The sequence below is a fragment of the Lepidochelys olivacea genome, assembly GCF_965140295.1.
Source record: "Lepidochelys olivacea isolate rLepOli2 genome assembly, chromosome: 2".
NCBI lineage: Eukaryota > Metazoa > Chordata > Testudines > Cheloniidae > Lepidochelys > Lepidochelys olivacea.
In genome coordinates, this window is record NC_140412.1 from 69,853,447 (window position 1) to 69,880,607 (window position 27,161).

General features: G+C 46.0%; 1 protein-coding gene across 1 annotated transcript in view; it reads right to left on the reverse strand.

Annotated features, from left to right (window-relative positions):
- RP1 (RP1 axonemal microtubule associated) overlaps positions 1 to 27,161 on the reverse strand; it is a gene marked incomplete at its 5' end in the record, with an annotated part of 312,243 nt that overhangs the window by 85,191 nt on the left and 199,891 nt on the right. Inside the window, 5 exons of the mRNA XM_084619857.1 lie at positions 8,733 to 8,914; positions 9,066 to 9,197; positions 14,284 to 14,362; positions 17,884 to 18,038; positions 25,014 to 25,224. Coding sequence (XP_084475983.1) covers positions 8,733 to 8,914; positions 9,066 to 9,197; positions 14,284 to 14,362; positions 17,884 to 18,038; positions 25,014 to 25,224 — 759 coding nt within the window. The remainder of the gene's footprint in view (positions 1 to 8,732; positions 8,915 to 9,065; positions 9,198 to 14,283; positions 14,363 to 17,883; positions 18,039 to 25,013; positions 25,225 to 27,161) is intronic.

A 27,161-nucleotide genomic window follows, 5' to 3' on the forward strand; every position in this document is an offset into this window, starting at 1 on the left:
CCTGCTGAGGCACCGGTAGCAGGAGGCACCGGGGTGATTGCTGCTGCTGCTGCTGCACCCACCACCCCCCCAGATTCTAGGAAACCCCCCCCGGTTTGCAAGAAGGGCCAGGGCGGGTGGAAGGGAAAGGGCCCCGCTAAAACCACTGAGCCCTCCATGACGGGAGCTGCCCCCACCGCTGCGGCCTCGTCATCAACCGTGGCGCCCCTCCCAGCGTTTCCCTCCACCAGCTCTGCGATTGTCCCTCCCCCGGCCCCCAGGACGTATGCCCGGGCGGCAGCGGGCTCCCCGCTGCCTGCCGCCTCGTCATCTCGCCCCCCCCCCTGCCTCTGCCACCATCACCAGCGGCCGAGGCCCTTTCCCCGCCTTGACCAGGAAGCACGGCGTCCGTTGCCTCCTGGTGCCCGCCTCGCCCCACGTGGAGACATACGTGCAGGCGTTGGCGAAGGTGGTAGGACCCACGGCTATTGTGGCGGCCTCCAAGATGTATGGGAAGGTCGTTTTCTTCTTAGCCTCGGAGGATGCCACCCAGGAGGCGGTGGAGAGGGGCCTGACGGTAGGGGGGGTGTTTGTCCCCCTCGAACCGTTAGAAGACCTGGGCGTTCGCCTCGTCCTTACCTCCGTTCCTCCCTTCTTACCCAATGCTGCCCTGTTACCCGCTCTTTCCACCCTGGGGAAACTTGTTTCTGTTATCAGCCCTCTCCCGTTGGGCTGCAAGGACCCCACCCTCCGTCACATTTTTTCGTTCCGCCGGCAAGTGCAGCTTCTACCACCGGCAGGGGCGCGTGACGGAGAGGCGCTTGAGGGGTCCTTTGTAGTCCCCTACGAGGGAGCCCGCTATCGGGTCTTTTATTCTACCGGAGAGGCCCGGTGCTACCTCTGCCGCTCAGTGGGGCACGTCCGCAGAGACTGCCCTTTGGCTCGGGGGGGAGGGGCACCCGAAACCCCTGAGACCCGGCAGGACATTGGCCCCGTCGCTGCCGACGCCCCTGGCTGCCTAGTACCAGAAATCAACCCTCCTCCTACTCGACCCATCGCTGCTCCCGTCCGGGCCCAAGAGATACCTTCCCTACAATGCCCGGGCGAGCAAGGGGTTTCCACCCTTGCTAGTACCACCCCAATAGAGCCCATGGAGGAGGGTGTGGCAAGGATATTATCGGGTATAAGAGAGGGCCCTCCCCAAGGAGAAGCCCCCGCCCCTCATGTTGCCCCACCGCTACCTCCCCGAACCCCTAAATCATCGCCTCCGCCCCCCGACACGACCCCTGCTAACCAGCCCCCAGATGATGCTATGGAGGGATGGACCCTAGTCCAGGGGAAGCGAGGCAAGCGGAAGGCTCGAGCTCCGCTGCATCCACCCGACGCGGAAGCCCCCCGGAAGACCAGGAAAGGAGGCACTGCTATCGAGCCTCCCGCCACGGCCGCGAGCGAGATCCATCCGCCGGTGTCGGGAGGGGAAGACGGACTGGCATTGGAGGGCAGAATCCCCCCTCCACGGGAAACCCTCCCCTCCGAGACTCCTGAGGACACCCCTTCTGCCTGGATGCTACCCAAACCCCCCGCGGACCCCGAGGCGGCCGTTGAGGCTGGCCCTAGAGGAGAGGCCCCCGGGGTGGCAGGAGTTGGCCTCTCCTCCGTGTATGCGGAGATTGAGGCCCTAGACTTGACCCCGGTCACCCAGGGAGGGGATGATTTGCTGCCGGCCGGCCTCGAGCTGGGCAGCCTTACCCCAGCCTCCCTTTCCCCATGCTCCCTCCCCCTTTTTGCCTTCCCGGGTGAGCACCCTGCAGAAGGCGGTCCACCACCTGATGCCGTGACCGCTAAAATCACCATGGAGCCAGCACCTAGCATTATTGGGAGCCCCTCCCCTTCCCCCTTAACCCTTGATTCTGCTCAGGAGGCACTTTTCTTTAGCTGCTCGCCTCCTGCACCCCAGAGCCTTACCCCTGCCCCTGCCCCCACCCCTGCCCCTGCCCAAGGTCCCTCCTCCTGCAATGTTAATGCCGCCCCTGGGGTTATTTCCTTTCCGCCTTTTGCAGACTCCCCCCAGGGAGCAGTCTTTGCACTTTCTAGTCGCGACCCGTTAGGAGTGGCAATTTTTCCCCTGCCATCCCCCTCCACCCCAAGGTGTGAAATGAATTTAATAACCCCAGCCTGTCAGACGCCCCGTCGGTGGTCCGCACCCTGTCTACCTGCCTTAGCGGACCACGAGGCTGTATTAAGAGGCCCATTAGGGAATACCTCAGGAATTGTAACCCCACCCCCCCATGAGCTGCGGCATGCGCTACGGAAGTTCCTAGAGCACTCCCGTGGCGCCCGCAATAGGGCACAGCTGGCTCTTCGGCTATGGGGGGACTTTGATCAACTCCTCCAGGCCACAAAGGCCCTTATGAAGGAGGGCAGGGGGCAAGGAAAGCGCGGTGCTGCGGCCTACGAGCGAGCCCGCAGCTTCCGAAGCGATCTACTCACCCACGGGATGGGTCATGGGTTGCTGCGCAACCCGCCGGGGGCCCTGAACCCCCCCGCCAATACAAGACCCCCACCCCCCCAGCCCTCCGTATGATGCCTCTTATTATTGCGACCCTGAATACCAGGGGCTGTAGGATGGCTCTCCGCAGGTCCCAGGTGCTCTCTTACCTTCGGGAGGGGAGGTACTCTGCAGTTTTCCTGCAGGAGACCCATACAGACCCGGCCGCCGAGGACAGGTGGCGGCTGGAGTGGGGGGACAGGGTATACTTTAGCCAGTTTGCGACCTGGCAGGCTGGAGTGGCAACCCTATTCTCCCCCAACCTACGGCCTGAGGTGCTAGGGGTCAATGAGGCCGTGCCGGGCCACGTGCTGCACCTTCGAGTCCGTATGGAGGGGCTCGTGGTTAATTTTGTTAACATCTATGCCCCGCAAATGAGCTCCAGGCGGCCACAATTTTATCAGCAGGTGTCCGACTTTCTCGGCACCCTGGATTCGCACGAGTGCCTGGTCCTGGGAGGGGACTTTAACACCACCCTCGAGGAACGGGACCGCTCAGGGGCCGAACCGAGTCCGGCCGCTGCGAATATTCTCCAAGGGATAGTTGACCATTATTCCCTAGTGGACGTCTGGCGTGACCATCACCCAGATGACACCTCCACGTTTACCTTTGTCCGGGTGGAGGCCCATCGGTCACACCACTCTCGGTTGGACCGTATTTACTTATCCCGTTTCCATCTTTCACAGGCCCACTCCTCCGCCATTCGGCCGGCCCCATTCTCCGATCATCATTTAGTCGCTGTAACGGTTTCCCTCCGTGCAGAGAGACCGGGGCCGGCCTATTGGCACTTTAATAACAGCCTGTTGGAGGACGAGAGCTTTGTGATGTCCTTCCGGGAGTTTTGGTTGGCCTGGCGAGAGCAGTGGCGTGCCTTTCCCTCGGTGCGGCGATGGTGGGATCTCGGGAAGGTGCGCGCCAAGCTCTTCTGCCGTGACTACACTCGGGGCACCAGCCGACGGCGAAATGCGGCGATAGAGCAGCTGGAACGGGAGGTCTTAGAGATGGAGAGGCGCCTGGCCGCCGATCCCGAGGACCCGTCCCTCTGCGGAGCGTGCCGGGAGAAGCGGGAGGAGCTCCGGGCCCTTGAGGACCACCGGGCCCGAGGTGCCTTCGTTCGATCCCGCATCCGCCTCCTTCGGGAGATGGACCGCGGCTCCCGCTTCTTCTATGCCCTGGAGAAAACGAGGGGGGCCAAGAAACACGTCACCTGCCTTCTTGCGGAAGACGGCACCCCCCTCACGGGTCCGGAGGAGATGTGTGGGAGGGCCCGTGACTTCTACACAAGCCTTTTCTCCCTGGACCCGACCGATCCTGACGCTTGCGAGGTGCTCTGGGAGGAACTCCCCACGGTCAGCGTGGGCGACCGAGACCGACTAGAGCTGCCTCTCACCCTGGCCGAGTTCTCGGAAGCCCTCCGTCGCATGCCCACCAATAAATCTCCGGGCATGGACGGGCTGACCGTGGAGTTTTACCGCGCGTTCTGGGACATTCTCGGCCCAGACCTAGTCACCGTCTGGGCTGAGTCCTTGCAGAGCGGGGTCCTCCCTCTGTCATGCAGGCGAGCAGTGCTCGCTTTGCTGCCGAAGAAGGGGGACCTCCGCGATCTACGAAACTGGCGTCCCGTCTCACTCCTTAGCACGGATTACAAAATCGTAGCGAAAGCAATCTCGCTGCGGCTGGGGTCCGTGATGGCGGACGTGGTCCACCCAGACCAGACCTATACTGTCCCGGGTCGCAGCATTTTCGACAACCTTTTTCTCGTCCGAGACCTTTTGGAACTCGGGCGGAGAGATGGTCTATCGTTCGCCCTCCTGTCTCTTGATCAGGAGAAGGCGTTTGATAGAGTAGACCATGGGTACCTCCTGAGCACTCTGCAGGCATTTGGATTTGGACCTCAGTTTGTGCGTTTTCTCCGGGTGCTGTATGCCTCCGCGGAGTGTTTGGTTAGGCTCAACTGGACCCTGACTGAACCGGTCAGCTTCGGGCGAGGAGTGCGGCAGGGGTGCCCCCTCTCGGGCCAGTTGTATGCTCTGGCGATCGAGCCTTTCCTCTGTCTTCTCCGTAGGAGGATGACAGGGTTGGTGCTGCGGGAGCCGGAGCTGCGGCTGGTCCTGTCGGCGTACGCCGATGACGTACTTCTCGTGGTCCAGGACCCGGGCGACTTGGCGCGAGTGGAGGCATGCCAAGCCATCTATTCGGCAGCCTCCTCCGCCCGAGTCAACTGGGTCAAGAGCTCTGGCTTGGCGGTGGGGGACTGGCGGCAGGTGAGCTCCCTCCCACCCGCACTTCAGACCATCCGGTGGAGTGCGGGTCCACTGCTCTATCTCGGCGTTTACCTTTCCGCCACGCATCCTTCCCCGCCGGAGAACTGGCAAAATTTAGAGGGCGGGGTGATAGAGCGGATCCGGAGATGGACGAGGCTTCTTCGATGTCTCTCCCTCCGAGGGAGAGCACTGGTGCTTAACCAACTAGTCCTGTCCACGCTCTGGTACCGGCTCAACACCCTAGCCCCGGCCCCGGGTTTCCTGACCCATCTCCGGAGATTGATTCTAGAGTTCTTTTGGTCAGGAATGCACTGGGCCCCTGTTGGAGTTCTTCATCTACCCCTGAAGGAAGGAGGGCAGGGCCTGAAGTGTCTGTACACTCAGGTCCGCGTCTTCCGCCTCCAGGCCCTGCAGAGGCTCTTTTATAGTGCAAGTAGTTCGGCGTGGAGCATACTGGCGCACGCCTTCCTGCGCCGTTTCCAAGGGTTTCGATATGACCGGCAGCTCTTTTATCTTTCTCCGAGGGGTTTTCCGCGAGACCTCTCCGGGCTGCCGGTCTTCTACCAGGACCTCCTCCGGACCTGGAAATTGTTTCTAACAACCAGGTCCGTGGCGGCCACCGTGGGGGCAGATCTCCTCACGGAGCCCCTGCTACACAACCTCCAGCTCCGTGTGCAGGTGGCGGAGTCCCGCTCGGTGCGCCAGAGGTTGGTCCTGGCGGAAGTTACGAGGGTCGGAGACCTCCTGGACTACGACCGGAGAGACTGGCTGGATCCCCTGATGCTCGCTCGGCGCATGGGGCTCTCCAGCCTCCGTACCCCCCGGCGCGTACTTCAGGAGGTGAAGGCCGCCTTGACCCCCGCTGCTCGGGCTTATGTTAGCCGAGCCTTGTGCGAGGGCGCACCCCGCCCATCCCTTACCCCAGGCCCGCCGGACCTTTCCATCGGGCCCCCACCCCATAGATCCCAACACACCCCTCACCCTTTCACTGCAAGCCGGCTGCACGAACTGCAGCCAGTTAGCTTTCAAATTGCTTCACGGAAATATTTATATACACTTACGCTTCACACCCTTCACGCCCACACCCTGGTGTCCCGCCCCGATACAAAGTGGCGGGATCTCCTGCCACCTTTGGAGGGTGAGCAACCTCGGTGGGCCAGCCTGTATTCCACCCTGGTCCCAAGGCCCGTCGGGGACATCAGTTGGCGGCTCCTTCACGGAGCTGTGAGCACGGGCGTGTTTTTGACACGGTTTACCCCCATTCCGGACACTTGTCCTTTTTGTAATGTGAGGGAAACCCTGGTGCACGTGTATTTAGAGTGCGCCAGATTGCAGCCCCTTTTCCGGCTCCTCACAAATATTTTATTACGCTTCTGGCTTCATTTTTCCCCCCACCTTCTTATCTATACACTTCCCATTCGTGGCCCCACAAAGTCGCGGGATCTTCTGGTCAACCTCCTCCTAGCTTTGGCTAAAACAGCCATTTACAAAACCAGAGAGAGGAGGTTGGCCCATGAAACGTCCTGCGATTGTGGGGCCGTTTTCCGATCCTCAGTACACTCACGTATCCGAGCGGAGTTCCTCTGGGCGGCGTCCACCGACTCCCTTGAAGCCTTCGAGGAGCGGTGGGCGCTGTCTGGGGTTCTCTGCTCGGTGACCCCGTCCGGTTCCCTCCGTCTGACCCTTTGATTGAGGGGAAGAGCGAGAGACGCCAGCCCCAGCCATTGCCGCTGTGGATACCATCATTCCTGTCATCTAGGAGGGGTCCTATAATACATGGGTGTCTACCCCCCCCTCCCTAAACCGCCCACCCCGCAGCCGTGCCCATCTTACCGGGCACTCTCAGGAGAGGGAGGATCGGTGACACTGGGCGCGGCACTGGGTAACTCGAGGGGGTGGAAGACCACGAGTGTCGAGGAAGCCCCCCCGCTCTAGGCCACCAGGTAACTCAGGAGGGTGGAAGACCACGAGTGTCGAGGAAGCCCCCCCGCTCTGGGCCCAGGCTAGCCTGAACACTTCTCCCTCCTGAAAGCTGCTGTGTTATACCTTCTGATTGCGTTGTTTTGTTGCATAGTTGTTTTGTTTCTTTTGGTAATTCTGTAAGCGTTACCAATAAACTTTCTTTCTGTTTTAAAAAAAAAAAAAAACCTTCCCTGTTATCTTATCCAGGGAAAAGGGACCTACTTAGCCGGGGGCTAATATATCTGCCTTCTATTACTCTCCTATAGCCATCTGGCCCGACCCTGTCACACTATGTTGTGTTTTATCCCAATTACCATTTACCTCTCTGTCCTCAACTCCTTTCTCTTTCAAAATTTGTTCCAAGACCTTGCATACAATTGAGGTCAAACTAATGGGCCTGTAGTTTCCTGGATCATTCTCTTTTCCTTTCTTAAAAAATAAGTATTTTATTAGCAAGTAGTCACAGAGTACAACCGCCAAGTTTACGAATTCATTAAAAATCCTTGCTATTGGGCTTGCAATTTCATATACCAGTTCCTTTAATATTCTTGAATGGAGATTATCCGGGCCCCCTGATTTGGTCCCACTAAGCCTTTTAAGTTTTACTTCTACCTTGGATGTTGTAATTTCTATTTCCATACCCTCATTTCCATTAGTCACCCTGTCACCCTAAGCTCCTCATTTCCCTTATTAAAAAATGAGGCAAAGTATTCCTTTAGGTATTAGGCCATGCCTATATTATTTTTAATCTACATCCCATCCTCAGTGTTTAGCAGTCCCACTTATTTCCTTGTTTTCTTTTCATTTATATGGCTATAGAACTTTTTACTGTTGGTTTTAATTTCCTTTGCACTTCCATATCTACTTGGATTTTTCTCTATACTTTTAACTTTTTCTCTGTACTTTCTGATCTCCAGGAGGTAGCTTTTCTTGCTGATTGTTCCCATCTTCCATTCCTTGTAGGCTGTCTGCTTTCTCTTAATAAACTATTTGAGATGCCTGCTTGTCCAATTTGGCCTGCAACTCTTCCCTACAATTTTTCCCCTTTGCTTGGGATGCAGACTTCATATAGTTTCTGCAACTTTAACTTAAAGTAATTCCAAAGCTCCTCCACATTCAAGTCCTTGAGTTCTTCGGTCCAGTCCACTTCCCTAACTAATTCGCTTAATTTTTTAAAGTTTGCTCTTATGAAATCAAGGACCCTAGTTGCAGATCTGTTTTTGTTTAGCCTTCCATTTAGTTTAAGATGAATTGGCTCATGATCACTCGAACCAAGGTTGTCCTCTACAACCAGATCTTTTAGGAGGTCCTCACTACTTACCAATACCAAATCTAAAATGGCATCACCTCTTGTTGGCTCAGTGACTATTTGGTGAAGAAATCTATCAGTTATCGCATCCAGGAATATCTGACCCTTACCATTATTAGTAGCACTTGTCTTCCAATCTATATCTGTGAAATTGAAGTATCCCAGGATCACACAATTCCCAGTAGTATTTATTTAATTAAAAATACTAAAGAGATCTATATCTATATCAGATCTTAGGGACCTCAAGCACTATCCCAGTGGAGCTTCTGGTAGCTTTCCTCCCCAACGTGATTTTGACCCAAACTGATTCTGTTTTATCCATTCCACCACTGCTAACGTCTTACAGTCTATCTCATAATTAATATACAATGCTACTCCACCACCTTTACCTTTATTTCTGTCTTTCCTAAACAGCACATACCCTTCAATACCTGTACTCCAGTCATGACGACTATTCCACCATGCTTCTGTTATCCCGATAATATCGGGTTTCACTTCCTGTACCAGTAGCTCTAGTAGTACTGTTTTCTTGGTGCATGGGAGATGTCAGATATCAGCTCTGACCAATAAAGCAATCTGTGTACACAATATGGCACATAGAAAACACAATGTACCTTTCCCAGTTACACATTGTTAAGATCCATATAAAATATAATAAAAAGAAACTAACCAAAAAAGGGTCATTTTTCAGATTTTGAACCTTCTGTGCAGCAGATTTCCCTTTTGTTCCAAACACAACAACTTGAATATCAGGAACTTTTTCTGGTATGTGTGTACAGTACACCCACATTTGCCACCGTCCTTTGCTTTTAGTATCAAAGTATTTTACTGGATCAGATGTCACGGTCATTTCTATATTTATAAGAAATATATATTCACAATACATATCTTTCTTATAAGTCACCGTAAATCATTACATTAATTTATAAATTGTAATTTACTCAAAAATACTTAGTCATACAACACTAATCTGTGTAAGCAAAAAACATTTTGTTGGCATTACCTTTCAGTGGAATTACTAGTTCTGTAAAATCTTTCTTTGAGTGTTTGCTGATCCAGTCATTGTGTGCAAAGACATGAGTGGCAAAAGGGTAACTTTCTTCTTTTATAACAATTTTTTCCAAGAACCAGTCATCTGATGAAAACAAATATATTAATTTATTGCATTTCAAGTAACAATGATAAGCTCTGCCTACACTGTCTGAAGCTTCTGATTTAAATAAGAATGCAGAGGACTCAGCAACTCACAGAAGACATGTAATACTTCCCAGGTTTGGGGCTACAGAGATTTCTTATTTGTGATTATAACTCACGTAGCTCAAGAGTTTTCTCCTCCTCCACAGGAGGAATATTACTCACCCAAGAATGCAATAAATACATGTTACACTGTAACCGTGTGACATGACTTGCTTGGCAACATAGGCAGGAAACAAAAGAAAACTAATATAAAGAATGTTTTAAAAATGGCCCTTTTGCGTATAACAATGAATTATTCCAGGACTGGTGTATTATCATCAGCCTTTGAGGATTAGAAATGAGAAAAGTCCACATACATCCCCACTGAAACTGAAGCTACTGGCTTGAGGCACTTGAACCGCCCTTGGTTCTGACATATCTCTGACTGTTTTTCAGCTAATCCTAAATAGGAGGAAACAATTTTGGTGAAATCCTGGCCTTACTTAAGTCAATGGCAGTTATGACTCTGACTTCAGTGGGGCCAGGATTTCACCCTTTCACTTTAAGCAATAAGAGGCAAATAGCACCCTGATACGGTTTTTCCTATATAAATTACTTGAAACTCCATGAATTTGGCTCCTGAATTTTCCACATGTTCTTGCTCTCAATGGTGGGCGTAGGGACGGAGAACTGGGTTTGCCACTCTCAGAGATGGTCTGCAATTTGCAGATCTCAGGAGATCTGGAGAGGCCAGGGCTACCTGCATCTCTTCTCTGTGTCTCCACATGGCCACTTGGTCCACATGGCACTGAGAGTCCTGAAGGAGCCATGATCCCACACTGTCCCCAACTGTTACTACCTACTTTGAAGTTCCAAGCATTATTTACATTGAGAATCGGAGGCGAGTTGGGAGAAATGATGCCGCAAAGAGTGTAGCTTTCTCTGCCTGCCACCCCACCCCAAATCCCCTTAAACACCTGTGAATGGATTTCCATAGGAAACAAGGACAATATTTGGGAGCCAGCACGCCCCCTCTTCCATGCTCCTCTTTTTACCTCAACTGATTGATCTTTGTTCCTCTCCCTTGGTGGCAGAGGAGGAAAGCATTTCACCCTGAGTGACTAAGGATTTATTTTATACTTAATAAAAATGTCGATAATTTTAAAAATGGAAAAGTTAAAACAGTGTATGTGTGTATTGGGGGTGGGGAACGATAGCCAAATGAGATGCAAAACAAGAAAAAACAACATACTTTTGCTGGAAAACAAAAATATTTGCTGAATCTACTGGCAGAACCAAATATATCAAACAAGCCACTTATTGTAAGAAACAAACAAGAAATGCCTCATAATTTTTCACTGTGTAATTCACTGGATACTGCTTATGATTCTCCTTTTGTACATTGAGCATTTAAGTGAAACCAGGTTATACACAATATAACACAAAACACAGAAAAAACCTGAAAAGGTCCAGCAATTTCAATTTTTTCACTAGTTTCCAAATAGAACAGACCTCATTAAACATATGATCTGTAATCATAATTTTAACAGATGTTTTTCTGCATTTCTGACCCCCATTACATCTGATGATAATCAATGTTATTATATGCAAAAAGAAAAGGAGTACTTGTGGCACCTTAGAGACTAACCAATTTATTTGAGCATAAGCTTTCGTGAGCTACAGCTCACTTCATCGGATGCATACTGTGGAAAGTGTAGAAGATCTTTTTATATACACACAAAGCATGAAAAAATACCTCCTCCCACCCCACTCTCCTGCTGGTAATAGCTTATCTAAAGTGATCACTCTCCTTACAATGTGTATGATAATCAAGTTGGGCCATTTCCAGCACAAATCCAGGTTTTCTCATCCCCCCCCCCACAAACCCACCCTCCTGCTGGTAATAGCTTATCTAAAGTGACCACTCTCCTTACAATGTGTATGATAATCAAGGTGGGCCATTTCCAGCACAAATCCAGGGTTTAACAAGAACGTCGGGGGGGGGAGGGGTAGGAAAAAACAAGGGGAAATAGGTTACCTTGCATAATGACTTAGCCATTCCCAGTTAAGTCATTATGCAAGGTAACCTATTTCCCCATGTTTTTTCCTACCCGCACCCCTCAGACGTTCTTGTTAAACCCTGGATTTGTGCTGGAAATGGCCCACCTTGATTATCATACACATTGTAAGGAGAGTGATGTAGTGGTGGGAGTCTGCTATAGACCACCGGACCAGGGGGATGAGGTGGATGAGGCTTTCTTCCGGCAGCTCACGGAAGCTACTAGATCGCATGTCCTGATTCTCATGGGTGACTTTAATTTTCCTGATATCTGCTGGGAGAGCAATACAGCGGTGCATAGACAATCCAGGAAGTTTTTGGAAAGCGTAGGGGACAATTTCCTGGCGCAAGTGCTAGAGGAGCCAACTAGGGGGGGTGCTTTTCTTGACCTGCTGCTCACAAACCGGGTAGAATTAGTGGGGGAAGCAAAAGTGGATGGGAATCTGGGAGGCAGTGACCATGAGTTGGTTGAGTTCAGGATCCTGACGCAGGGAAGAAAGGTAAGCAGCAGGATACGGACCCTGGACTTCAGGAAAGCAGACTTCGACTCCTTCAGGGAACGGATGGCCAGGATCCCCTGGGGGACTAACTTGAAGGGGAAAGGAGTCCAGGAGAGCTGGCTGTATTTCAAGGAATCCCTGTTGAGGTTACAGGGACAAACCATCCCGATGAGTCGAAAGAATAGTAAATATGGCAGGCGACCAGCTTGGCTTAATGGTGAAATCCTAGCGGATCTTAAACATAAAAAAGAAGCTTACAAGAAGTGGAAGGTTGGACATATGACCAGGGAAGAGTATAAAAATATTGCTCGGGCATGTAGGAATGTTATCAGGAGGGCCAAATCGCACCTGGAGCTGCAGCTAGCCAGAGATGTCAAGAGTAACAAGAAGGGTTTCTTCAGGTATGTTGGCAACAAGAAGAAAGCCAAGGAATGTGTGGGCCCCTTACTGAATGAGGGAGGCAACCTAGTGACAGAGGATGTGGAAAAAGCTAATGTACTCAATGCTTTTTTTGCCTCTGTTTTCACTAACAAGGTCAGCTCCCAGACTGCTGCGCTGGGCATCACAAAATGGGGAAGAGATGGCCAGCCCTCTGTGGAGATAGAGGTGGTTAGGGACTATTTAGAAAAGCTGGAAGTGCACAAGTCCATGGGGCCGGACGAGTTGCATCCGAGAGTGCTGAAGGAATTGGCGGCTGTGATTGCAGAGCCACTGGCCATTATCTTTGAAAACTCATGGCAAACCGGGGAAGTCCCGGATGACTGGAAAAAGGCTAATGTAGTGCCAATCTTTAAAAAAGGGAAGAAGGAAGATCCTGGGAACTACAGGCCAGTCAGCCTCACCTCAGTCCCCGGAAAAATCATGGAGCAGGTCCTCAAAGAATCAATCCTGAAGCACTTGCATGAGAGGAAAGTGATCAGGAACAGCCAGCATGGATTCACCAAGGGAAGGTCATGCCTGACTAATCTAATCGCCTTTTATGATGAGATTACTGGTTCTGTGGATGAAGGGAAAGCAGTGGATGTATTGTTTCTTGACTTTAGCAAAGCTTTTGACACGGTCTCCCACAGTATTCTTGTCAGCAAGTTAAGGAAGTATGGGCTGGATGAATGCACTATAAGGTGGGTAGAAAGCTGGCTAGATTGTCGGGCTCAACGGGTAGTGATCAATGGCTCCATGTCTAGTTGGCAGCTGGTATCAAGTGGAGTGCCCCAAGGGTCGGTCCTGGGGCCGGTTTTATTCAATATCTTCATAAATGATCTGGAGGATGGTGTGGATTGCACTCTCAGCAAATTTGCGGATGATACTAAACTGGGAGGAGTGGTAGATATGCTGGAGGGGAGGGATAGGATACAGAAGGACCTAGACCAATTGGAAGATTGGGCCAAAAGGAATCTGATGAGGTTCAATAAGGATAAGTGCAGGGTCCTGCACTTAGGACGGAAGAACCCAATGCACAGCTACAGACTAGGGACCGAATGGCTAGGCAGCAGTTCTGCGGAAAAGGACCTAGGGGTGACAGTGAACGAGAAGCTGGATATGAGTCAGCAGTGTGCCCTTGTTGCCAAGAAGGACAATGGCATTTTGGGATGTATAAGTAGGGGCATAGCGAGCAGATCGAGGGACGTGATCGTTCCCCTCTATTCGACATTGGTGAGGCCTCATCTGGAGTACTGTGTCCAGTTTTGGGCCCCACACTTCAAGAAGGAGGTGGATAAATTGGAGAGAGTCCAGCGAACGGTAACAAAAATGATTAGGGGACTGGAACACATCAGTTATGAGGAGAGGCTGAGGGAGCTGGGATTGTTTAGCCTGCAGAAGAGAAGAATGAGGGGGTATTTGATAGCTGCTTTCAACTACCTGAAAGGGGGTTCCAAAGAGGATGGCTCTAGACTGTTCTCAATGGTAGCAGATGACAGAACGAGGAGTAATGGTCTCAAGTTGCAGTGGGGGAGGTTTAGATTGGATATTAGGAAAAACTTTTTCACTAAGAGGGTGGTGAAACACTGGAATGCGTTACCTAGGGAGGTGGTAGAATCTCCTTCCTTAGAGGTTTTTAAGGTCAGGCTTGACAAAGCCCTGGCTGGGATGATTTAACTGGGAATTAGTCCTGCTTTGAGCAGGGGGTTGGACTAGATGACCTTCTGGGGTCCCTTCCAACCCTGATATTCTATGATTCTATGATCACTTTAGATAAGCTATTACCAGCAGGAGAGTGGGGTGGGAGGAGGTATTTTTTCATGCTTTGTGTGTATATAAAAAGATCTTCTACACTTTCCACAGTATGCATCCGATGAAGTGAGCTGTAGCTCACGAAAGCTTATGCTCAAATAAATTGATTAGTCGCTAAGGTGCCACAAGTCCTCCTTTTCTTTTTGCGAATACAGACTAACACGGCTGTTACTCTGAAACCTGTTATTATATGGTATTTGTTACAATGCAATGCTGTATATTTCAGGCACATAGTTTATTTTAAAATAATGTACCTTTTTTAAAACTTTTAAATCCAACAAGAACTTGGTTCAGCTTGCCAAGGTGAACTGCTTTGATTCTGAAAACATCCACCTGCAATTTGAGAATAATTTAAATTGTAGTTTTGCACTGGTAGGTATGTAAGACTTATGAATTTACCTCTGCATAAGTGGACATTGCTTTGTATGTTAGTGCACTTTACTTTACCCTTGTCATGTCATTCCATTTCTTTCAAGTGCATAATAAAACTGTATGTGCTGTAATTGATATTTCCAATGTCAGTGACTAGTGTGACTTTTCTGATTAATTTTAAAGTATCACTATCGTTAATAAACAGTATTTTCAGCAACTTTGATGCTCAGCTTGAAGTTCCAGTAAGATGCTGAATTCTACTAAGCTTGTAGGATGAAATAACTAAATTGGATGAATTATGACTGTTATAAGAAGTAACATTATACCTATGTATCTATATTACAGTTTTTTATGGAAGTTATCTCCATCACAGAAAAGAGCTTCTCAGGTACCTTAGATTTGCATGGTGAAGAGCTTAGTGAACTTAATGGAGTCTTTTGATCTTCTTTCCTGGTATCAGACACAGACACAGACACACACACAAAGTTCTTGGTTTGTTTGTTTTCTCACTCTTTTTTCAAACACCTCTCTTCAGTCTGGTTAGAGGTGGGAAAGTTCTCATAAAAGCACATGCTTAACTTTAAGCACACGCGACTTAGGTAGCTGCTTAAAATTAAGGGCATGTTCTATTGAATATAGATGGGATTACTTGTGCTTAAAGTTAAGAATGTACTTAAATATTTTGCTGACTCAGGCCTCCAAGATCAGGATCTTGAAGCATGCAATAAATAATTGAATTAGTCTGACCTCCTTGGGAAACTTGTTCCACAACAAAACCTCCACAACTAAGGTTGCTTTATCTCTGGTGCTCATGAACTTCTCCCAGGCTTTGCTCTTCTAGAGAGAAACCGTTGTCCAAGTGAGTTCTGAATGAAGATGCAGTTGCTGATGTAGCTTGATTCTGACCCAGTAATGGCTTTTAAGATCAGGCCAGAGACTTGACCTGGCAGTGGAAACCCTGCACTGCTACCATGTTCAGTGCCAGGTACAATGGATTACGACAGCCCAGCCTGGAGGCGATGAACACATGGATTACTGTGGCCAAATTCTCATCTGAGAGGAAGTGTGAAGTATCAAAGTCAAAAAAGTAGGTGTTTTGTCAGATTGTCATCAGGGAAGATAGGGTAAAGAATACAGTAAGGAGAGTAGTGAGCACCATTAATCCAAAGAGTGCTGTGATTACTTGAGCTCTAGAATCTTTAAACAATAAGTACAAGATCAAGACACTGGACTCCAGTAGATGGAAGAGTCCTGCTCCAGGTGACGTTGTTGCTCCCCTAACCAAACATATCCGAGAATGGGAACAGAAATTAGATATGCAAAAAGAAAAACTTGAGGACTCAAAGAACAGGAGTCTCTTCATTGTTGGAGTCAGTCAGCTGAGTCAGCACTCACAAAATCAGTGAGTCAGTCCATGAGTTTCCTGTCTCAATTCATTATTCTTAAAGGGTACTTTAAAAGTGAATTTATTGCAAGGAGAATAAAGAAAATGCAGAAGCCTTATATATGCAGAAAGAAAACAGAACTACCTCCCTTCTCAGCCAGCACTAATATTTTATGTCTCTACCAACTGCTTGTGGAATCCTGCTTTCTCTAAGTATCATCCTCACCTACCTACCAAATAGATGGCCCCACTGCATTCCGTACATTCTCCTTCAAAGCCTGGGTAGCCCTACAGTTCTAAGTCCTCTTTAACTACTGTCTCCTGATTTCCTTTGTAAAGTCTGAGCAGGGAATTAACTCCATACTTGTTGGATATCAGATAGGGCTTTACACTCTGCTGCAGAACTGTACAAATTAATTAGACTAACTGGAAGGCTGAAATGAGCAGCAAAGATCCAGTTTGTTTTTCATAAAACCTGGCTTCTGAAACTTTTAAGAATGAAAATCAGCAGACAAAATGAAGAGAGGAGGGTTTAGAGCACAGAGAGAATATATGTCAAGTAGAAGATTCTTTGAGGTAGTTCAGCTACAAAGACCAGATTAATGTCTATCTATTAAAGTAAAAAAAAACAGCAAAAGGTTTTATTTCATATGTTCTTGTGGAATTGTTATTATTAGTGGATGCACAATAAAGATGGAAAAAATTCAAAATACAAAAGTAGAGAGATAATACAGATGTATGAATCAAAAAGACAAACGTCAAAAGGACTTAGGTAGGCATCACATATTTTAGTCCTTCAACAGCTGATAGATCAGCACACAGTAAGAAGCCATCAAGTAGGTGTGCAACGTTCTCAACAGCACAAGAGTTTCCCATGTCCCCAGGTGTGGTCATTTGCTGCACACCTCGCCACTCCGCCTTTGAAACAATTGAGCTTGCACCAGACAGAGCATGGCAGCTCAAAGCCAGGCAGTCTCTCATCAGGTGAGACATGAGGAAGGAGTTTCTTACAGTGGAAGCAGCTCGTTCCCATTCTGTTCACTACAATGTGGAAGCATCCGCTGTAGAGATGGTCGGTAAAGTAGTCCAGATTGGTTTTCCGCTGATGAGTTGGGGTCAAGGTGTCTCCCATATATCTTTGCAAAGTGGCAGTCATGGCAACTCCTGGATTTTGACAAGGAGGTTCTCCTCATCAGGCCCTGGGGTGACTAAAGCAGCAAGCATTAAACAGAATCTGGATAATCTGGATTCTAGTTACAGTGGTACTGGAGCAGTATTCATTGGTTCTTCACTTTCCATTCTTCAGCATTTGTTCAACACCACTCAGTGTGAGGAGCTGTCAGCTGCAAAAAGCTTAGTAACAGAGAAATGCATGTAGGTTCCTTATAGAGTGATTTTACATTGACCTTTGATAAAAATGTAACTATGTCTTGCAAACCTGAATTTGTATCAGACACTGAGGTCTAACAAGGTATCTGTAAGATTTTGATCTGAAATTTTCTTTAACTGTCCTATGTGCTATTCTCTTGCCAACAGTTGTTTCAGGATTTTTTCTGCAAAAGTTTTTGAATTCTCAAAAACCAAGAAGATTTTTGCAAGGTTAATAAGGAATTTCTGAAAGGGGAACTAAAGAAGGCGAATGAGGACTGGAATGGACATTTGCCTTATTATTATTTATTGTTTATATTGCTAGGTAGGGGGGTTCATGATGGTTCACAAAACACACAGTGCCATATTCATTTAATCAGGCACAACACCAAGATATCTTATAGAGAGCTATGCACTTCCACCAGTGGTGCAGTTGGCCCATAGTTTAGATAAGTCACTGCACCAAGGGGGTCGTAATCTAATTTTCTGAGCAAAAATACTTCATTAATTTAACTCTCTCTTTGTTGTGCAAGTTGATGGTGCAGAAGAGCAACCACATTTCATCCCAGAGATGGTTGTCACTTAGTAGTAGGTAAAATGATCCCTATATGGAATGGGCAGGCTGATCAAGTACTTTTAACATCCTTGAGCATGAAAAGCACTAATGTAAATATGCGGTATTATTAAGGAGACATTTACAATTTCAATTATTTTTCCTCAGTTCTTTTACCTGGCCTCTGGCAAAAGTGATGGGTCCACTTCTTGAATTATTAAGCCATCTTTTCCCGGAGTCACCTCTTGCTCCTTGAATACAAAGATAAGCCTCTCCACTGGTATCTGCTTTCTTTATGTCTCCAGTGTGCACATGAATGGAATATTCCACAACTAAAAGAAAAATTTTAAACCAGTCAGTATAAAAGGGAAACTCTGTGTCATCTTGTCTCATAATTGGGTTCCTTATGAAAATGCTTAGGTTATGTTGTATTGTTTTATGGGAGGATCACTTGATATATTCTTAAAAAAGGAAAGGCACAGTACCACAAAATGGCACCTTAAAAGTTTTTAATTAGAGTCAGGGTCTGTATAGAATGCAGCTCCACAGATAGCTACATAGTTCATCTTTTTGTCAAGTTATTAAGTATTATTTGTATTATGGTTGTACCTAGAGGCTTCTACCAAGATCAGAGTCCTATTGTGCTAGGCACTGTACAAACACACAATAAGGTATGATCCCTGCCCCAGGTAGCTTACAATCTAAATATACAAGACAGACACAGCGTGGGGAAAAGTATTATCCCCATTTTATACAAGGAGAAGTGGGTCACCTCAGATTAAGTCCCTGCCTACATTACAGAAATTTGCACAATTGTAATTTAGTCAGTATATTTACACTGTCAATATAGTTACATCCTAATGGAGTCACCCTGCTGTGATGTAAGGCAGGGTTGAAACCAGTGCATCTTAATCCAGTAGATTAATGGAGTAAACTGCATATAAACTGGTATAAATTAATCATACAAAACAAGGGGATTTAGCCACACTACTAAGAATTCCAATGAGAGTTGTGTGGCTAAATCTAATATTCAGCTTTAAAAATCTCAACCTTAGCTCCTGCTTACTACAGTTACACTTGATTTGGAAGGGGTGAACAGGGGAAATCCTTAAACAGAAGAAGCAGCTAATTGTTTCCTCTGCTCAGTATCTGAATATTAATTATTAATACTTGTATTATGTCTAGAAACCCAAGTCTCGGACCAGAACACCATTGTGCTAATGAATAATGTACAGACACAGAACAAAAAGATGTTTTTAGTTCTGATAGAACAGTATCCTAGAGCAGGGGTCCCCAGTGCAGTGCCCGCGGGCACCACAGTCTTCTAGGAATAGGAATATGGATATTTTCAGAAAGGTTGAGAACCACTGTCTTAGGCAAAGTAATGTAGCAAATCTGTGGCCAGCTATACACCCAGGCTATTAGGAACTACAGGGAGGCAACAATGACTAACTATCTCAGATCCTTCTGCTTTAGAAGCATCAACTTGAGCTAAAGAAGAACCTGTTAGCTTTAGCAATATGACACTCAGATTCCTTTCAGAAGGGGAACTGGTATATTTGTAATTAATTATCATTATTACTTTTAAATAATAAGCCATTTTATCCCACAATTGTCACACTTTAGGTTGTGGGTTCATCAACCAATACACACACACTTTGGTGTATGGAAGGGCAAATAAGCTGGCTGATGAACTCACATCCTATCACAATTATTGTTTAAGGCTTGATTTCAGAGGTGCTGAGCACCCAAAAATTCAATCAAAGTCCACAGATCTGCCAGGATTTCAGAAGTTTCAGCTCCCACTCATGCCAAAATCATCACCAGTATGCTGTAGAAATCAGAGAGGCTACAGAATTTAGGTCCAGAATGCTACAGAATATACAGAAATTGTATTAAAATTCACAGAAGATCATGAGGTCTTTATTACAGCAAGTTTCTTGGATTCCCCATGATACACTTATGGAAGGTTTAAGAGTGATTGTTAAAAACACACTGTGAAAAATTAAGAAACCACAAGCTAAAGCTGTCGTTTATTCTCATGCGTAGGTGATGGCAAAAGAGAAAAAAAAGAGTGTTCTGCAAGATATTTATTTTTAAACTTTTCCTACAGCTCTTTTCACAAGCTGGTGCTATTCAGATTGAGTGTTATAAAAAAAAAGGGTGAATCCAAATATTGTGACATCTTATACAGTCATTTTTCTAATCCTTTTAAAATATAAAAAGTTCATGTCACTGAAGTAAGGGTTTTACAGGCCAATTTTGCATACTGACTGAGTTTAACAAGTAATAAGGGCTGTATCTATCCACACTGGTAACATTTATGTACATGTTGCAACACATTTCTGCTAGGTGGAAACATTTTTGTTTCTCTTCATCTTTGACTATGCGGGGATGGCATGTAAAGAAGCCTCTTTTGTGAAAAGTAACTTTCATTTCAGTGTGGCATTATTTATCGTATTCAAGGACTCCCCCATCACTTTTAAAAAAATTAGTCTAGGTCTTGATCCAGCAAAGCTCTTGATGTCAACTGGACTACTCATGTACTTGAAGAAGGTGCTTAAGTGCTTTGCTAGATTGAGGCCTGGTGTACTCTCTTTAAGGTGCCTAAATATGCTTAGGGGTGTAAATTAGCCTACCTATACTGAAGTAAATGGAGCTGCACTGATTTGCACCAGCTGAGGATCTGACCCACACATTTTAAAGCAAATGATCTGCCTAGGTGATATTTTGGCACCAAGTTGTTCTACCTTTGGAAAAACTAGGGTTTGAGATGCAGGATTCTCTGGGTCAGCAGAAACAAGATATGTCATTGCTGTGATGCACTCAGAGCCTAGTCCTGCTTACCTTGTTCATGCAAGTAGATCTATTGAAGTCAGTAGACCTCTTGTTTGTGTAAGGAGTGTCAGGATGAGCTCCACCCTGACATCTGGTGGTGAGGTGTGGCAAGTTGTGGAAAAGAACTTCAGGGGCCGATCTCATTTGCATAGGCACACCCACCCCGCCTAGAATGAGGCCATAGCTGCCCAAATGGTCACTTTGGCTGCTGTGGGATCTCCAGTGTCTCTGTTATTGAGGCAGGAAGAATAAATTGTTATTACCCTGATTATGGGAACTGTGCTTGGAACTGTACGTGGCCTTTTGTTATGATGGAGGGACTCACCATCAACTAAGTAGCACTCGCTAGGCAAGGGTCATGGGTTTTAAAACTCTGTGAATGGAGAGAGGCTAGGGACAAGTATTAATACTTGGTGGCATGGGCCCCTTGGTGAGGGCCTTACATGCTAATTGCACTTTCTCCTCTCTCCACTGTGGAATATCAGAGCTAATTTTGATTCCATTAGGAGTCTAGTTACAGGCTGCTGAGCTCACTTTGGGCTAATGGTGCACCAGCACTGAGGTTCCCCTACTACAAGCTGAATTCACCAAAGAGCTGAAATCACTGAGCGTTGTGTTAAGTAGTGAGGGAGCCTGAAGATATATTGTGGAGCAGTTTGCGGGACGGCTGGAGTGCCTTGTGGACAGGCTGGTGGAGCAGTCGTAGGACGGCGGGAGCTGCTGGCGGGACGCGGAGCAGTTTGTGGACCGGCTGGTGGAGCAGTTTGTGGGATGGCGGGAGCTGCTTGTGGGCCGCGGAGCGGAGCTGAGCAAAGGAGTTTGTGGGGCGGCTGGCGGAGCGGAGTGGAGCAGAGGCCTATGGAGCTGTGGGATGATCAGCTTCAGATCATGTAAGGTGCCTCTTACCCCCGTTCCATCTCCACCCAGGTTGGGAGGTAAAGCTCCACAGATAAACTTTCGAACTCTGGGGCTGCCCTGACCAGGGACAGAGACTTTTGGGTCATTGGACTTTTGGGACTTTGGGTGATTTGGGGTTGCTGGACTCAAGAACCAAAGGGAAAGGGGCATGGCCCAATTTGCTTGGGGTGGGGTTTCTTGCTCATGGGTTGTGTTATGAATCCTGTTGGTGGTGTTTCCCCAACATAATGCCACATTGTTTCTCTCTGTTATTAAAAGGCTTTTTGCTACACTCAGACTATGTGCTTGCGAGAGGGGAAGTATTGCCTCTTGGAGGTGCCCAGCGGGGGTGGTATATATTTGTCCCAGGTCACTAGGTGGGGGCTTGAGCCGATTTGCATTGTGTTATTCGAATGGATCCCCTAGATAATGAACCCGGCCCTTGTTGCTGCCAACTCTGACGGGCAGAAGGGTTACATTTGAATGAAGTGAGAAGGATTTTTATTCATAGATTTCAAGGCAGAAGTGACCACTGTGATGATCTAGTCTGGCTTCCTATATAACAGACCATAGAACTTCCTAAAAATAATTCCTAAAGCAGATCTTTTAGAAAAAAAACATCTGATCTTGATTTAATAATTGCCAGTGATGGAGAATCTACCACAATCCTTGGTAAATTGTTGCAATGGTTAGTTAACATCACTGTTACAAATTTACAACTGATTTCCATAGACTACACATTAGCTTAGACTATGTCTCAGATTTCCAAAGAGGTCCGCACCTCCATTTGAAATTTTTGAAAAAATAAATGAAAATGAAAAAAGGTTGAAAACTACTTGTTTAGCACTGTGGTAACATTGGACCTGCCCACCGTTGCATGTGAGGGGACACTGTGTTAAGGAGAGGGAAATGGTCCTATAGCTGGAAGACAGGGCAAGGTTGAACTTTTGGGAGAATCCAGTCCAATACTTGCTTTGCCTCCCTGGTACTGGATGAGCTCTACACTCCTAATGCTGCTGGCATTCCTTCAGATCAGGCCATAACAGGAGAAAGCATGACTCTGCATTGGAAACTGAAACTATGAATGGGATAGACTGGACACAGAACCAACAACATGTCCAGCTGAGGCTAATGGGGTGACATAGGAGACATGAACACAAAGTGTAAGTCTCCCTGCTCTTTTGCTAGGAAGGGTTTAGATGTGTATATGGGGGGTGGGGGGACATGAGGAGAGAGGGGAGATATGTCTGGGACTGGATATTACTTACTGAAAGACTGCCTCTGAGTAAAGATCAAAAAGATGAGGGTACATTTTTTCCTGGAAAATTTCCATGAAAATCAGAGTTGATAATGGATGTGGTGATACTGATATGGCCTCTATTATAACCAGGCAATTGGTGCTGACAGTAAAAGTGGTTGTGTATTTTGGGGTTTACCTTTTATTTTTAACTTCGCTATCTAAAGTGATCTTTCTATCCATCTTCTCGGGGGAGGCCTAAGAGGTTGGGACACAATGATTTGTTTATTTTTAAAGTGTTTTATTTTATTTGGTCTTGTGCTATGAAGGGATTTATTAAAGGCATCTTCATGTCCTGCTGTCTCTTTCAGCCCATGAATGACTGCAATCAAATAAAACTCTAGAATATCTTTGTCACCAGTAAGCAAACTGGTATGCAAAGAAAAGCTGCCTGTTTGTTAGAAAATTGAGATTGATTTAGTACTGTGATGCTGAAATATAAAATACTGCCCCAGAAACAACATTTCCCATATAGAAAATCACATGTATAGTACAGGGAATATGAACAGCATTTTCTGATCTTGAAGACAGACATAAGCCCAATGGGCCCATACACATGCATAAAATTATTCACACGCAGAAGGTTATGCAGGATTGAGGACATATTCTTTCAGTTGGGGGCTCATAAGGCCTATAATACAGAGGTGTTACTCACAGCAGTGCCTGATATTTAGGAAATTACTCAAAAATCTGTCTCAGAAGATGAGGAACTGAAAAATAAGAAGTGGATGAAAGTAAATGCCTCAGACATCATTTCTGCTTTAGACATTCTTGGGGTTATGAATTAGCACATTTGGGAATTTGTTTTTGTGTTTTATGTATTCACAAGAATTTTGATAAGTGTTTAAATTTTGATTTTTTTTTAGCATTTCCCTTTTGTGGCTGGTCTTAAATCAGTAAGTCATCCCTAATACCACTGAGAGGTTAAAGGAATCCTTTTACTCAGAAGATAGGTGCCTGTGTTTTGTTCAGAGAGAGAGAGAGAGAGAGACAGACACAGACAGACACACACACACACACACACCTTCTGTTACTTTGAACCTGGATGATAAAAATCCTAGGAAGAACAATGTTTTTTAGTGAATGGATACAGGTTGGGACTCCTAATCATACAACATTCTGCATACCAACATGCAGTCAATGATTAAAAGAGTTTGTTCGACTGTGTTTTGCTGAGTTTGTTCAAGTTCCATCTGGGATAAAATAGTTAAGAAAAACTGCTTAGGATTTTAAATTTTCATGGGGAGTATTTTATTGTCTTTTTCTGAGTGCAGAGAGACTTCATTTTTTTCCAGCAACTTCTGTTTAGCCAATACAACATCCTCTCTACTGTAGCCTCAGTAAACCTCAATAAACCTCAGCCTCAATAAACCTCTTCACTGTTGCCAATAGTTTCAGGACATGATCTGCACTACCCTTATCACTTCTCTTTATTCTAATGAAAGGGATAAATGGGAAGCTTTTTTCTTAAATGGCCATGGATGAAAGCTATCAATATGCAAAAGGCTGCTCTTACCAATATTTTCTGAAGTAATCATTTTGTCATGTTTGTGACACCATACATCTAAATAATTTACTTGTGTTACTATTTGAAAAATATGCAGAAAAACTGAACTTGTGCAAATTAATATAGCTTTTTTTGCTGTAGTAATGTTTTCTGTACCGTAAATTCCTCATGAACATCAATAAAACACTAACTAAGGCAACTGAAATTTCTGGATAGCTCTATGCTAACTGACCCTGGCAGGTTTTTTAAAAAAAAAAATCTTGCCACTGGCTTGTATTGGGTCTTTGCATACCTGACATTCCTAAAAAAACCAAACCTTTTCTATAAATCTAAATCTATTCCTTATTTACAGAAAGGATAGCTTAATATTATACACTACATAATACATCATACATTTATTCAGTTGATTCGTTATGACCAATTTTACTCTTTAGGATCAATAAATCAATTTTTTTAAATGCCACATGCTATTGTCTGCTTGATATAATATAAAAGAGACTGAAATCTTATATCAACAAGGTATGTTTAATTTGGTGTCAGCTGTTGCAAAGGTTGCCCCAAGACTGACTTCAGTGGACTGTCTTCCTTTCTAGGGGAAAAAAGTGTTGCCTTCTCTAGCTTTTGATGTAGATTTATCACATTAGATTCTTAGGACAAAATTCTTGTCTTGGAAACCTGCACATAGCATGTACTGCAATCAACATTAGAAGCGCATGTGCGTCCAAGGACAGAACCTGACCCTCAGTGAGGAAAAAGGGTTTAAATTACCAGGCAAAGGATCCTGGTCTGCATAGAGAACTGGCAGTTCCACACATTTGTCTTCATTATGTTTGAACGAGCAGTCAAAAGCTAACCACATCTCCTGGTTCATGCCTGTGTGCTTCATATGCAGCAAGTCTAGGTGCCAAGGCTGATTTAACTTGGTGTGTGGGCCAGTTATCTGAATCTTGTAGATTGAGCCAATGTCTGCCAGTTCATCCTATGTGAGAAAAAGAGAAGTCAGATGCAATCTCACTATAGCAGTGCCAGATCTAATATGTTTGTCAGTTAGATATAATAATTTAACAAATCTCAGAGATTGAAAGATTGTGGCAGTTTTAGAATGGTTACTTTTTTTTTTAAACACACAGTACAAAATTGATTTGCTAACTGCATGAGCTGAATGGCTCTCTAGAGGTTTGAATACCAGAGAATTGGTGACTTCTCATAAGAGTCACTGGGGAAAATTGCATACTGAACAAAATTAAACAGTATAATTCACAATGATGCAGTGGACTGTTTGCAAACATTATTGATTAGAAAGTGACCAAATGGCTCATCTCAACTTGCTAACAATACAATGAAAAGCTCAAGTGTTCTTTAAATTTCAGTTACCAGACCACGAATCCTCTTGACGAAAAAGTGTTTCCTACAGCATACAGTAAAAACCAACTGCTGTAATTAAGTGTGAATTTTAAAGTCAATTAATTTAATTTTGAGTAGGTTACGTAGTTAGGGAAACACATTAATTCACTTCTTTAAAGGGTTCTCAGACTTCTTCCATAGCGTGAACCACATTTTAGTAGACAGATTGTCCTCTGGAGCCCTTCCCCTTAGATTCATGATCTAACAGATCCCCTCAGCTCTCACTGTATGGAGAAGTAACACTAGGAAAGTGCTTATGTAATTTGTAACTAAATTTAAAGGCAATAAATCTCTTGTCCTTTTGAGGAAACAATAGGGTAAGCACATTTGTCTCTTTGTACTCTTGGATTCATCTCTACTTCCCCTCTGTTTCCCCCACTCCCTCCTTCCCTTCTTTACACAAGCTGCCCAGCTATCTGGTGCCCTGAACATGTGGCCTGGCCACTTCGCTCTCTTCACCCCAGGCATCTCTACTTTCATATCCCTTTTATGTAGCAAAGGGCCCTCAGTGGAGACAGCCAGACTTACTCCTCCTTGTTTTCAGCTCATATTTAGGCTCTTCTGCTGCCTACAGAAGCAGCTGGGAGCGAGGAGGAGCAGCAGCGAGTGAAGTATGATGTGCCTGCTTTCTATCAATCACCATCAAGAGCTCCACAGACCAGTTTGAGAACTATTGCTTACTTGCTATGCTAATCAAATTAGACCATCCCGATCAGCCAAAAAGGCAGTTCATTCAATGTGGCACTATGCGCGACCTTCATATTATCCACTGGCAAATCTGAGAATATTGTTGTCCCTTGGCCCAAGCAGTTAGCCAATATTTGGGGCCTTGTTGGGTTTTTTCCATTAGGAAGAGAAATTGATGATAGTTCTTTGGTGCAAATCCTATTCATTTAGGAAGAATGTACACAAAGTCCTGCTGCCCTGATCATAGTAGAAACAAACACCAGGAGGCAGTTTCCTTGCTCACAGATTGAAGCCAGCTTTCCAGCCAGTCCAGTTCCTAAAAGAAACTCTCTCCCCTGACTTCCTCCCAAGGCCACACTCACCAGTGCTCTCTTAGCTTTTTGATCCTGAGTGCTTGTGACACCCACAGTTCCACCAATCAATGCCCCAGCCCCACAAGCCCCAGGGAAACCACTCTAATTCTCCCTGAATTAGTTCTTGCTTAGGTCTTCCCAGGAGGTCAAATGCCTTGGACAGTGGTTTCTATTGTTTCAGCTATCTCTGAACAGAGGGGTATTTAATTGCTCCCTCATTTAACCTGAATGAAAAGTGACTAGCATACCCATGAGTTTCAGTGAGACCTGTGGTTACTGACAGATCAAAGATATGCATGCTGGCAGCCCCCACACTCATCAACCAAAAGTATAAAGATTGTTTATGCTGGAAACTCACCAATAAGGCACTTCAAAATGTCCTGCTTTCGAGACACACATTGGGGTAAGTGATATGCTCAGATGGTTAGGAGCAGTATTCATTTGAATCTGCCTTCTACAGGATAAAAAAGAA